Raw genomic sequence first — 14,947 nt, 5'->3', positions numbered from 1 at the left:
TATATGATGACGTGCTAGCTGCCTTAGGGTACAGAGCCTTATCTTAAACTCGCTTTTCTACCCTGTTGAGAGGAAAGTGTCTCTCTCCCTCCACTGCACCCTCTATTTCACCGTCCCTCTGACAGTAGCCTTGCTGAAGGACATGGTCAGTGTGACTCTCGAGCAAAGAGAAACAGCCTTGTAGGCTTATCGTTATCCTGCTGGTGTAATCCCTGTCTACCACATCCCAGAAAAAGAACAGCCCTGGGAGCACATTGCGTTGCTCTTGCTCCTCATGACAAACTATTTTACCAAAGACAGTAGGTACACCTCAACAGCCGCTTAATCTGACACCACCAATGAAAAAAACCCTCCTAACCTCAGACAAAATGTGCATGTCTGTGTGTGTGAGAGAAAGAGAGAGTGAGAGAGTGAGCTGGTATTGTCCCCTTGTCATCTTACAGCCTTCACAGCCCATACACACCATCTGTGCATTAAAGAGTTGGAGTCCATGCAAAGTATTTAAACGGGTTTAATGTCTTCAGGAGGGCAATAACCTTGGTCCTGTAGGACCCCAGAAGGCCCATCATATCAAGGCAGGAGGTCTCTTAATGTACCAAGCAGATGACAGGGATTCAGAGTTCACACACACCACAGAGTAACTCAATCTGCAGGAAGTCTCCCACATTTGTTCTTCTACTGTTCTCTTCCCTCCCTCCCATCTCCTTTGTCCCTCCCCTCAAAACAAAAGGAGAAGATGTCAAAAATCTCATTAAAAAATAATGGCCTCCACCTGCTTTCTTTGTTTTCTCATTCTCTCCTGCTTGCCTTTTTAATGACCAGCTTGGAAAAACCTGGAGGATAGCCACTATGCACAGAGCGCCGGACGGCTACCTCAGTGCACGCAGCGCATTCAACCACAAAACGCACACACCGAGCACACAAAAGCACATAACTGTTGCACAGCACGGGTTCCGAAGGCTAACAGTATTAATCAAAAGGAACTCCTGCAGGTGTAACGTCTGCCCCCCTTTGCTCATCTCATAAACCACTCATGTCTAGACCTTAACAAGGAAAGAAATGCTCAACCATGTGGCTAAATCATCTATATGAGCCTCTCAGGAAAATCCACACACAATTCTTTAAAACTATTGGACACATACTTCAGGCCTGAGGTTACACATTAAGTAAATATGTGTCAACTGGCTATTTGTAACAGCTCCCTGAGGTCAGATTAGCCTTTGGCCTGAAGAGCATAAACCAGCACCTCAGTATGTCTGTAGAGTCTTTACTGCTTCACAAGACATCCAACAAATGTCAGCCTCATGCATTTCTGCAATTAATAACCGTAGAAAACGGATGTGTCTGTGCCTGTCTCTATATCCTCACAAAAATTTGCCATAAACCAAGTAATATTTCAAGCAGATGGCGGAAAGAGAATAAGGATTTTTGTTTTTATTTTGCATTATAACAGAGATTAGATGGTTATATGGGAGGGGGCTGCAGAGACAAAACATGAATGATTCAGCACAACGAAGAGAGAATCAAAGAGAGAGAGGACTTTGCAAAAAGATTAGAATAAAGTAAGATACCATGATCCAAAACTAATGACGAGAGGAAACCATAAGAGTGATTTAGACAGACACAGAATGAAACAAAGGAGGCTATATTCCAACAATATCTAATCTCCATGAGGACGCCTGTCTGCTATCGACCCAGATAACTCTGCGGGCTGTGTATCATGAGATTTGGGGCAAAAGGTAAACAGGAAATCAAAACAATCTAATTCCATTTGAGGGTGAAAGGAAAGATAAAAATTGATGAATTGTCCATCCCTATAGAGTGTGTGAAAATAAATGACATCTTTTGTTCAGGCTCTTGTGAGTTACTCATTCAAAGCGAACTTCTGTTCCCACATCAGCAGCACTCTGAACCACTAAAGAGTGTGTGTCAACTCTGATTTTGGGTAGAGGGGATGATAGTCTCTAATTCTTGGTGTATTATTAATATCTCAGGCAGAGGATCCTGTAAGGTTATTTGAGCCATTATGTGAAAATGGTTATGTCCGTTAAAGTGGTGGTGAAATTGATGCTTACTCTTACTTCTGCTCTTGAAGTTGCAAAATGATGTTCAGAATACAAAGCCTTCAGCAAAGTAACAGCCTGGCTAATGGATTTTGAAAAATCACCTCACAGGAAAGCTCACCAACCAAGGCAAGTGAGACTCGTCACCAGGGGCCTTCTGGATGCCCGCTGGAGGACATTTTTGGAAATATTATCCTGGAGAAAATTACAGCTCTGAACAATTTGTTTTATTCAGAATGCAAAGCTTTCTCATCCATTCCTAGTGGGCAATGTGTCTTGTGTATGTGTTTATAACTCTGGAGCTACGAATATGATAGAAATATGGTGGCACTGAAGGGTGGGAGAATGGATCTGGGTCAGAGAGGCAAGGCATAGATTTAAATGCCATCAACTGAATGGTGAATCTCTACTGAATGGCATCATATAAGGACACTGCACTGACACTGAATGTGTGACTGTGTGTATGTAAGGGAGGGAGAGAGAAAGAGTGCTTACAGTGCAACAGAATATGTATTAATGAGTACAATAGCAATCCTGAGCCTGGCCAGGAGGGTTAAGGACCTTTATACAGACACTCAGGCCATTCATTCTGGCTGATGAGTTACTCAAGGGATCTAAGTTTTAACATTTAAAATGGAGCCCAGCATCAGTAGAGTTTCTAAAAACTAATTGATGACTGCAGAGAATATCTCCAGTTCCCTCTGAAAAGCTGGACGTCAGCATCGATATAGCTCAGGTACTGACATGTCCAACATAAGCACATACAGACATTAGAATCTCTCTCTCTCTCTCTCTCTCTCTCTCTCTCTCTCTCTATCATACACACACAGAAAGTGAGGTCTGCCCAAAACCACCAGTAACCCAAACAAAGTCCAAGGTCAGCAGAGTGGGCTCACTGAGCTGAAACCACCATCCCTGGCTTTCATTACCAGGAACAGAATCAGCAGAGGGATGCAGAGACACATGGGATGAGGTTACGTTAGCTGGCTCTGTTTATCTGAATGAGTCTGGCCAGGGCCCAGCTCATACTCTCTCGTCAGTGGGATACAAAACACTCCAAATATCATGACAGCGTCTATTGTTGATCCAAATATCAAACCTTCAAATCATTTTAACAACTGAGTATACTTTTCTACACCGCTGAAACAGACTATAGCATAGCGTTAACCAGGCCTGGCAGAACACTACCTTTAATGGTGCCTACAGTGTGGTAAAGAAGCTGTTGTAAGTCTAAAGACACCCCCCACCCCTTTCACCCCTGCTGTTTCTCTATGTTCATATAATGACTTTTATATGGGAATTTAAAACTGTAACTATTGTTGTGAATTGCCGCTATATAAATAAAACTGAATTGAGTTGAATTAATCAGTTTGGTGCTAAAATGTAAATAAACACACCATCTGACCCAACATCATCAATACTCAGCACTGTAATTTTCAAACAACCATTAAATGTCCACTTTACAATCCACTTTGTAATCTACCAACACAAACTAAGTGGCATCCTGTTTTTATGTGTTTCTGCCATTAATTTTGGTAACTGGCAGGGGTTTTCCAGATAAATTGAGAGTGAATGAATTCACTTAGCAGAAACAACGCATGGTGTAGAATCTATAAATGTTAACTGCACAAACTGTGTTTATCAATGAAAACCCTCAATTGGCCAGAACCCCCAGAATTTTTGGGAAGTAATCTAAATGAGCATCCCTGCTCATCAAAGGAAGATTAATCAAAAATCAAAATGACTCATGAGAGGACATTATAAAAAAGCGAGCAGCGCATTACAAAGACAATGCAATAATAACACTTAATCTATTCTATTTCATACGTTTAGGACAATATATCCTAGACTGTATCATGAACAATTGCAATGTTATTTAGCGTTCTTAGCTTTAGCTTTGTATCTATATTTGCTGTGGTGGTCTCACTAGTATTTTTTATCAAAATGATAAAAATGTGAAATGTAACACCCTCCTCCTCCCTGCTGACCTCCTGTCTAGACCCTGGCATCCTCCCCATCATGGCCAAGGTCCTAGTTCTGTCCTTCCCATTATTCCCCCGGTGGCTAACATGAATATATATACTTGTGTGTGTGTGTGTGTGTGCGCGTGTATGTGTGTGAGTGGAACTGTGCATGAGTGGGTGTCATTACTCCTGCCCCCATGTGACGGTTTTGGGTTAAACAATGTTATTATTAAAGCCTTTCCAGAGTAGCTTCCTGCCTCCCTCCAGTGACACCCTTACCAACTATAAATCAACTGCCTGAGCGCTGTAAATCACATATGATGCGTGTGTGTGTGTGTGTGTGTGTGTGTGTGTGTGTGTGTGTGTGTGTGTGTGTGTGTGTGTGTGTGTGTGTGTGTGTACAGCTGTGCTCTCAGACACACAGTGAGACAACATTGCAGCTGTGAGTGTGTCATGGCAAAGATGAGCACATGTTACTTTAGCAAGATCCTTTCAAACAACACAGAGGAAATGTTAAAGCATATGCTTTGAATGTGATTTAAGGGAATACTGTGAATGAATTACAAGTCTGTTTGTGTGTTTATTTGGTCTGATAACAGGAATGTTTTGAAGCTGTGTTTTTGGGTCTTACATTAGAAAAAGGTGTGCAGTAGAATCACACTAAAGCATCTATTGGTAGTAAATTGAATTCATAATGCTGAAAAAACCCTGTTAGACCACTAAAGATTAGTTTATGCCTGAAGAGACACAGAGACAATTTCATCTCCCTGAGATAAATAATGCTCTCTGAAATAAATGGCTCCTGTGCAGCCGTGATGGCTCATTCTGTGATTGTTTGTGATTGTGTTGACACCCCCTGCTGGGCTGAAGACATCACTACCACACCAAGAGCAAACTCACTATCGGTGACAATGTCCCATATCCAATCCCACTTCCAGCCAGGCAACAATATACTGAAGTTAATGAAACACTAAAATCAAGCCGGTAGCTTCCTCCAGACTTCTATCACTCCAGTCAAGGACAAACACAACTATAGACACAAGAGAGAAAACAACCCAAAAATAATATATTGAACCCTATTGTGCTGTATATGCTTAGTCTACAACGCCTGTGTGTGCGTGTGTCTGTGTGCACACGCACACACAAGAGAGGGAGTCTAGACAGCTGTATCCCAGCCAGGTCTCTCTCTGCTAAGGAGAGTGAGAAATATATACTGTGCAGCTGCCGAAGACACAGTCGACCCACAAAAGAGCTATTGTGCGCCCACAGCAAAACAATACAGCTTAGCTGAGCTATGAGAAAAAACCATTGGGATCAATAGAGAATTGCAATTAGCCCACATTGGCAGGAGCAGTGCCAGATTAGACACAGGATGTCGATTCCATTTCCTGCACTATCGGGTCCTCAAACTTGGTTGGCTCACTGTGTAATTGGAGCAACACATATCCAACTTGGTAAGACATAGTAGTGTGACGGTGATATAAGATTATAATGATTAAAATAATAATAATAATAAATGTTTGAGAGGTTGAGCAATGTCAAAAAACAAAAATAAATTCTAGCCCACGTACCCCAAAATGTAACAGACAAGCTTTTGGAGTGTAATAAATACCATGTATTGTGTCGAGTTACATTTTTGTTTTAAATTATTCAATACACTTTTTCATCATTTTGCATAAATCAATGCATAAGTGCTACTTCAGTAATTTAAAAACTATGTGGCTTGGCATTGAAAGCAAACTTATCAGCACACACTTTTCCTTTCACCGGCCTTAATGCAGAAAGGGAGCTCTTTTACTCACACTCTAAATCTTCTTGACAAAACATAAAAGAACTGACTCGCCAATTAAAGGTCTTACCTTTAAGTATGCCCTGGCCTTGCAGTACATCCCTCGAAATCAGCACAGAGTAGAAGCTTTGTGAGAAGCCAGCTTGGCAGGGACCACTGGAAGCATGCTCCCCATTATTCCTCTGGAAGGAAGAGAATACAATGTAAAACATCGATAGACATGGATTTCATTGATTTCTTGCTTCTCTTTGGCCCAGAGCAGTGGAGAATAGCAGCATATAGCTCAGCAGTTAGCATAAATTTATTCAACAAGTTCTGGTATTCCTGGTAGGCACATTGCTGATTAAATACAAATACAGACAATGTGATAAAATGTGCTGTGTAACTCCATAAAGAAACCAGCCCATGATGAAATGAGGACAATTTTCGAGTATTGTGCTCAGGGTTAAGTGAGACATGCTGCATACACACACAAAAAGAGAACTGCATGAATGCAGCAAATTTTTCTGCCTCCTGACTGTGGGTCTAGCAGAGGGGTCCAGAGAAATAAGAAGGAACTGAGCAGTTCTTGTGTGTGAGATGTGTCTGTATGCTCCTCAAATGGTTTGCAGAAAACTTTGCACCCAACATTTAGTGCTCACTGTTGGTTAAATTGAATGATCTGACCCACTACAGCCACTACAGGCGCACAAGTAAATGTGCGTGGACACACACACACACACACACACATTCACACACACCGGTGCCAAGGCTGGCTGGAGTCTGACTGAAGAGTAGGCATAAAGCACCAGGGTCCTCACCTCTTGGAAGGGAATAAGGCAGAAGTCAAATATTTTTGTATAATTTCTCTAAATGTAGCCTACGTAATATGAGAGCAATGTCTTTAGTCACAAAAGCGGCAGCGAGAAAGATTTCCCAAAGCTTCTGGTGCGCCGTCAAGAGTAGCCCACCGGCGCCGACTTAATTCAGCTTTTATTGATTAAATGGCGAGAAAGGGTTTTAAAAAACCTTATTACAAAAGTTTAACTTATTGTTGGCTGTTGCTTTTTGGCCACGCAAGCCGTATAGAGGAAGGCTAAAATAAACGATATGACTATAGGAGTTTGATAGAGAATAAAGGGACGCAATTGTTCTTGAAACGTAAACGTCTGTTTCCCATGCCAATAAAGCCCCGTTGAACTGAACTGAACTGATCACCCTGGGTGATTAAATTGTGCAGTCATTTTAACTTGTGTAATATTGCAGAATCCGCAGCGATCCAGAGAAAAACCTGACGAGGATCACAGCGGACAATACTGAGCGGATAGCTCTTACTTTCTTCTTTATTTTTCTCCCTTATAGTGAAATTCATTTGGGAACCAATTAGCTTACTTGCATGGAAATAACGACCGGCGCTGCGCTGCTGCAGCAGCACACTGGACTGACACTGGACTCCATCCGACTACATGACTTTATTTAAGCCTGTGTGCTAAAGCTTTGGAACCCTTCACACTGGGTACGCTGCGTGTTGTACTCTCACAACTCCTCTACATAGCACAAGCTGTACTAAAAAAAGAGACATCTCACCCAGAATGTGTCAAGAAGAAGGGCTGCTGTCAGGACCAGAGCGAAGTCTGTTCTCATCGTGGCGAGCAAGCGAGCCAGGGCTGCCTGGACGAGGAACCAGAAAGAGGGTCGATTCGTAATTCTTCTCCAAAAATTGTGTAATTCCCCCCCTTTCTTGGTCAGATTGTTCGTTACGTCCCTCCGTGTGCTCTGTGAGTGTGCTGCAGCTCTGCCCCGAGTTTCCCCAGCTCTCTCATCTGCAGGTGAGCGCTCCGCTCAGCACCAAAGCGCAGCCAGCGTCACTCTCCAACCCCTCCTATCACCCTGTGCAGGAAAACTCCACACACGCACTTAAAGAAACACTCGTAGGAGCTTTGGATCAAACAACCACACATCTGACGTCTTTCCGAGGACCTCGATATTTTAATCCCTCGTTTATGGCGACCTGAAGTGCTTCTCGGTTTTATGGTTTCAGATGAAAGGGTCTGTAAACCATGATCCGAGTCGCTGTGCCCAAATGTATGGCAAACTCTTCAACCATTCGCCATGAAACTTCCAACACTGCTTTACAACCATGTAGCTTCAACACCTGATACATCCATTATTAGATTTCGACAGCTAACTCGTCGAGCAGGTGTGCGTAGCATTTAAAACTTTAATATCTGCTTTACTTTATTATGATTTTAAAATTCTGCAATGTACAATTCGGTACAAAGGTACAAACTTACTATAGCAGACAGTAGCTACACAGGTCACGTGTGCAGTAGGTATACCATATGACCTGCAGAAGATCAGCACAGATGTTTTTAAGAATGCATCACTATGAGTTAGCCTTCATTCTGTACACACAAAAAGACCATCAAAGCAGCTCATTACTTTTATAGGTTCTTAAGTTTTTCCCCATATGATATACAACTAAACTGCTGTAAACTGTGAGTATTCTGACTGTCACAGTAATTAGGAAAAATGGGAATCCTTTTGACAAAGGGGGTGTGGGTGGGTGAAATTGAAATGCTATATGAATAAAGAACTGGAAGTTGGCCCGCAGTCTGTTTTGGTGGGAGCTTTTTATATTTGATAAGCCTTGTTTGTGGTATTTGATTATTTTTTATGACATTTGTTGTTGTTCAATAGCAGTTTTCAGATATGTAGTTAATAGTGTTCACACAGCCTTGGTTATCTGCTCTCATTTGATGAACTCACCAAATACTCATCCTACCTTTTACAACAAATCTAACACTGTCTCTGAGTTGTTAAAAGAAGAATTTCATCAAAAGAAACGCTGAACAAACATCAGTTCAAAAAGGTTTTCAATGTGAATCCGAATGTCTCACAAAACACTAAACTTTGCTCTCTTTGAACCGAGGTTCCTTTTCCAAAAAACAGTTTTCTGAATAAAAAGGGTTGACATGGCCATGTCCGAGTATTAGTTCAATACTACCTCAATACAGAAAAGCTTTCCCTGAAGAAAACCCCATAATAATATAGAGATTGTACCATTTGTCTGGCCTTTTGAGCTACTAATGACCTTTATATTCTGCCATCTCTGATTGGCCGTGTCTGCTTAGTGAGGCAATGGGCTCTAATCCTATCAAAAAGAGTATGACTCTACATTAGTGGGCGGCCACTCAGCCAATTTCCTCAACCATGGATTTTACCACTTCTCTCATCCCAATCCCTCAGTCCCAAGGATGAGCTGCAACACTCACATCCAGAATCCTTTTTTATTCATGAGGGCTCTGTGACATGGTTATGATGGTTATTATTTATTCCTACAGTATTCATACGTGGCAACTACACTGTGGTTAGCTAAGGTTGAGTAACTAAAACTTTGTTAAGGCTTGTGGTAATGTAAAATTAACTATGGTTAATGTAGAGATAACGTATGGGGATATTTGCACTGAGCTGAGCCATGAGCATCTGCAACCATTCAAGCCGTGCTGTGATCCTGTGTAACCCACTGAGACTGTGCAGTGCCAGTGGTTTACACAAGATAGCAGGTAAAAGGTGTTGTTTACCTTTATGGCACGTTGGCGTGAAGATGTGCTTGTTCACACAAGCCACAGTCCAGCCAGTACATCTGCATCGCTTCATCTACCAGCTCACTGTGGCTGTTTCTGCTTGTACTTTTCCTCCTGCAATATTAAGAACATAGAACAATTTATATTGAATAATGTCTCTGCTAACTAAGTTCCGCTAACCAAGTCACAAATTACAGAAAAATTCAGTATTGCACTCAGTCAGTTGCTGGCTCAAACAGGTTCAGTTCAGGCATGTACGAGCACTTAATACAGGGTTAATAGCTCAGCAGCCACCTATTTGCAACAGATTTATCACTTCACAATAATTTCTGGTGCTTTTGTGTTCTTTTTTGTAAGCTTTTAACCAGGCAGTAAATACTGTTTATCACAGACATGCTGACAACCAGGGAGCTTCACAGCTAAAAGCTACTGATTCATTCAGTGGCAACGTTGAGACAGTGTAGTCAGTTCTGTCTGAAAATCTTGTGTATAAGATGTGTTCATACAAACTGAACACCTCCATGCATGCAGGCATGGGATGTAAATTGAGGAATGCAGAACTGCTAGATATAAACCTAATTCCTAAGGACACTGGGCTGTTAAACTGGGACAGCATTTAGATTTTCAGCCAGAAGTCTTCCGTGAAACAGTACTTTTGAACTTGTCAGTCTTTATAACATGTATTATAGCCCTGTATTAACCCTATAACCCTATACTCAGCAAAACAAGACTAAACCAAATACATGAAAGAACATCAATAAACTGATCTGAACGACAAACTCAGAAATAAAACTAACCTAAGGGTGTAGATTAACATTTACAGATTATAACAAACCCTATCCCTTATATTACATTTTAAAATTTTGGAACATTAGAAATTATTTTGTTATTTTGTTGGTTTACAGGTTTTAGTATCGCTATTTTTTTATTGTTTGTTTTAATACACAGTATATACCCAGGACTTCCAGGAAAGCAGCTGAGTTGATTATCGTGGCTAAATATCTCTTTAAACCAATTAGGATCAATTTGTCTTGTAAACATAAGACATTGGAATGCCACTTTGTCTTTGCATTATCTTCTTCTTTGCTTAATGTAGTTAAATACAAGGCTTTGGAAATGCAGATACTCAGCCCAGACTAAATGACTCCCTCACCATAAAATTCCACATTGCATTCCATCTATACAAGCCACAAGTTCTTCAGTTATTACTGTCGCCTTCACTACCATCATTAATGACTGAAGATTTTATATAGTACTGCTGATATGTGTTTTGCTTCAGGGAAGTGCAGATGTTAATAACAGAGAAACACAATTTTTACTGGACACAAATTTTGTCCAAAGTCTAGTCCTGCAGTATATTGGTATTTTTTTAAAAGACCAACAGCATGATCTTTACACCATTGTTCCTCCCAATACAAACATGGACTTGTGATACTTGCTTTGAAATGTTTGAAGCACTTCTGTATCCCTTTGTGGCATTCTTTAAGAAAGAACAACAGAGAATGAAGGCTAAAGGAGAAAAGTTCAGAATTTCACTGTTTAAACATAGTTTTCCAATGCTTTTGGACAGTTCACTCTCACTACTATTAAGCATTCACTACATGGCCCACAAAACACATATAGTGAAACAAAAACAACAACTCAATAATATCCTCTATTATAACGTTGGACATTGATAAGACAAGATGAAAAATTCGTGACAGTCCCAGATTGCGAGGAGTTGTCTCGAGACCCGTCTTGTCCTGTTTGTCCCAAAAATGAAACTAAACCTGAGTTTTTGATTAGTTTTAGCCTAATAAAAATCGTTGTGAAACATTATTTTGGTGTTGCCCACAGATGGGCACTGGTCTGCAGGGTATCATGGAAATTGTGTCAACAGCGTTGTTATAGCCACCAGTGTAGATGAAGATAGATAAAAAGATAGAAAAATGTGATAGGCGTTAGACTTTGTGTAAGGGATCGTGATTTACACAATATTACATACAACACAGTCATTGTGTTATTCCTAATGACAAATAGTTAACTTCATGAACAAGCAATATCAATTTTGACTTTCAAGCATTTCACTGTTCATTGACACTGAATGTAATGTACTGGAGGCCACGCCCACCCCCAAATCCCCTGACCCAAATTTCAGCCATTTTCATGTGGTCACACTAATTGGCATGCCTTTCATAACAGAAGAGGTCAAAGTTTCTGAAATATTGTTTTATTCAACAAGAAAAACTATACATGGTGTATTAGATTAAAAGCTCTAGTAAATTAAGTCAGTGTCTTTGCATAACATTAGATCAAAATGATATGCCCTAAGAGAATGGCAGCTCTAGGCATTCATAAAGAATTGTTCATATTCAAAAATAAGCACTGAATTGATCTGTGATGTAGAAAACTTACTCTATGATTTTTCTTGCTGACAGAATGTTAACCACAATTGTACAGTAGAAACCAATTTGTTGGCTAAGAAAATGCTATTTATTACTATCTATGAGTTATTATTTTTCCATACTCTTCCCTACAATTCACATAGCTAATTGATCTAGCACTGCATTCTGGCTTTACACCATGAGTCTACCTAGCTAATCATCCACTGCAAGGTACAAGGAAGATGTATTTATATTTTTACAACAGATGGTTGTACCATGCTAACAGTTGTGTTAAAGCAAGGGCTTATATTGCATAATACATGACATACATTTTAGTATGGTTAGCTAACTGTCAGATAGAGAAGTGAAAACATTAGCTAGGCAAACTAGCTAATTAGTTGCTGTTCACAGCTATCGAAGCTCAGTTAGCAACATTAGCAACCACATTAGCTATATAAAAGACATTTTGCTCACTTACGCAGCAGCAAACTGTCCTATTGTCCTTTATCTTTTGTAACAGATTTAGGCACTGTGTTGACCCATCCAGACTACCTCAGCTTTTATCTGCAGCAGAGTAGAAAAACACGTAGACCAAAAATATTTGAAATTGTTTTGAATTGCACTCTTGGCTCTAGACCTTTTTCACAACAGATATTTTGACTTGACCAGCAGGTTAAGCACAGGTGGAACTCATAACAGTAATGATGGCTCAGTTCCATTTAAGTCTGAGCCAGCAGCACATTACCAGGGTTCTAGAAAGTCAACCTAAATAGAATGCAGCCATCATTATGTTAAGGTGTGACTGCTGCTATGTTTCAGTAATGGCATGGTAAAATGTTCCTCTGTTCTGTTCCACTAATAGTGTGTCCCAATATCACACTATATAATAATTCTGTGTTTACATTGGATGTTTTTTTTCATTTCCTGTTAGCTAACTGTAATAACAGTATAGTTTAAAGATAAGTAGCCTATATAATATACAATCACAATATGTTATGGAACTGGGACACAGCATTATTTGCTCTGGATAGTTTTTTGTAAACACACCCAGAACAAAAACAAAAAAGAGTTTTTACTGCAGTTTTCAAAATTCACAGAATATCTGCCAGAGATGTTATGTAGTGGACATTTTTCAGCATGGCTTTGGCAGAATTTCAGAGACGCACAGAACACTGCTCATTGCTAATGCTGATAATGGAGCATTAGCCATATAGCTATTATACAGTGAGAATTGTTAGTGTTTTTTAAAAATAGGATATTTTGTAACTGTTCAACAAGTGAAAAAAACCTGATATGTTCTAGGAATCCTTTCGAGCTCTGGTCACCTTTGAATCATTCATGGTGCCCAGCGGCAGTCCTGCTCCAAAAGTTTGACAGCGATGACAAATTTGAATTTATATTTCACAATATATTTGTTAGCTCAGAGGTTTATTGTCTGTTTTAAGGTAGTGAAATTGCTGCGCAGTCATTGAATGAATCCCATTTTTACAATATATATAGATACCAAAGCTCATTTGTATTCTATTTAAGATAGAAATCTAACTTAATTCATTCACAGACACACATTTTAGAAAACATATCTTGAAAAGCCATTTTTAAAGCAGGAAGTGCTCAACACAAACACATGGACTGCAGTTATCAAAATCTGTCAGCAGAAGTTATAGGGGCTGGGAGCAATGGGAGCCCTTATTTCCTCAGAAAACAGCATCTCTCTGCCAAACTCCCATTGAGGCTTGCCACTGCACTGTGAACAGGGTGCTTCATTATGTCATCTTATATTACTGTATTCAAAATACTCAAATAAACTCAAGCCCAGGGAGTAGTAAACAGCCAGACAGCCTGGGTCTAATGGCAGTAAAAGAAAGTAGGGGAGACAGGCTGCATCGCTCAAAGTCTGTGAGCATATTCTAAGGGCCCCAGTCATCTTGCTTTTCTGATAATGATGCTTTCATTAGCCACTGGGATGCCAGGCATGTCCCATACAGTAAAATCATTAGGGATCTCTCCCTGTGTCTCTGTCCATCTTTCTCTCTATCTCTCTCTCAGTGAACTGATTTAGTCGCAGTTTAGATTTCACGTTTGTATTCCTCTCTCCACTTCACTCCAAGCCCATTAATGCAAATTATTCTGAGAAAAGAAAGCGAGTAAAAGTGCAAAGGGTAAAAAGTAAACCCACTGAGTGTGGTACCAATCTTCATAAAAACGATTAAATTATTCTCTCTTTATGTGCCACCAGGGACTTTCCTCTGTGTCTGAATAGTCACGCAAGACATAGAGATTCTCTTGTGACCCGCTGGACTACCTTGTAAGAAAATACGACTGGTACATTTTCGGAAAATTGGATTCTTATGGGGGGAAAGGATATGATCCCATCCATTCCATCTGGATTATGTGGCTGCTGGGGTTTCCTCGTCCTGGCTCCTGCATCCTGTGGTATTGCCCATGGTTGATTCAGGAGGCAAGGCCCTCAAAGGTTGATGATGGATTCAAAGACTGGTTGACAGCTCCCGAACAATGACTCAGGGATCAGGGAAATTCTAGGCTTGGAGCAATACAGAATACTATTGTTTGATTTCCCATCTTTGATGGAGACACTGTGGAAAGAAAATGCAGCTGGATATCCCCAGTGGCATCGCAGTGGCATGAAGCCTTATGATATTTAGACATCACAAAGCCAGCTGCAAAGTGGTCAGCTGAACAATGTGGAGCAGCGGGTCCCACAGCCTGTGAAATTCACATGGCAACTGAGTTAAAATGGAAGCGGAATATGGCATTGTGCCATTCAAATGTATTCATCTCTTAAATGAGCCATGCAAATCCTGTGTTCTGTGTTTGAGAGTCCTAACAGGTTTTTTTTTTAAATAATGTGTGTAATTTACAATTACACACATTATTAAAAAAAAAACTGTAAGCTACATTATATTTATATCTATATCGTTTGAAACCCCACTATCCCACATGCATCAGAATAAATGGATGAGACAGGAAATCTGATATGAATGGTATTTTATTAACTACTATAGTTTAGCATTGGCTTTCATGTGCAACTGTCAATCACATTTCTATCTCTAGTAGAGCTGGACTGTGAGAACAGATCAATCCACCAACTGCAAATCATTTTCCATTCTCTTTCATTAACAAAAGCTCCATCATATACTGGATTGATGCAAGTGTGGGCACACTGAAGCATGTACAAGTGCTT

The 14,947-nt window shown here is 40.2% G+C and overlaps 1 protein-coding gene across 3 annotated transcripts in view; it reads right to left on the bottom strand.

Moving 5' to 3' along the window:
- Positions 1-14,066, bottom strand: part of LOC123974933 (cadherin-4-like) — a 259,907-nt gene extending 245,841 nt beyond the window's left edge. Inside the window, exons 1-4 of one of the 3 annotated variants that reach the window (XM_046055965.1) lie at positions 12,224-12,411; positions 9,380-9,496; positions 7,383-7,466; positions 5,887-5,998 (exon numbers count right to left, since the gene is read on the bottom strand). In XM_046055965.1, the coding sequence (XP_045911921.1) occupies positions 5,887-5,998; positions 7,383-7,439 (169 nt within the window). In that variant the 5' untranslated portion in view covers positions 7,440-7,466; positions 9,380-9,496; positions 12,224-12,411. Of the gene's footprint in view, positions 1-5,886; positions 5,999-7,382; positions 7,467-9,379; positions 9,497-12,223; positions 12,412-14,047 lie in introns of those variants that run through there. The other 2 variants (XM_046055968.1, XM_046055967.1) reach the window with 2 other exon arrangements.
- Positions 14,067-14,947: the final 881 nt, after the last annotated feature.

Source organism: Micropterus dolomieu, linkage group LG08 (genome assembly GCF_021292245.1).
Source record: "Micropterus dolomieu isolate WLL.071019.BEF.003 ecotype Adirondacks linkage group LG08, ASM2129224v1, whole genome shotgun sequence".
NCBI classification, from domain to species: domain Eukaryota; kingdom Metazoa; phylum Chordata; class Actinopteri; order Centrarchiformes; family Centrarchidae; genus Micropterus; species Micropterus dolomieu.
This window is presented reverse-complemented; position numbering and strand designations above follow the sequence as displayed.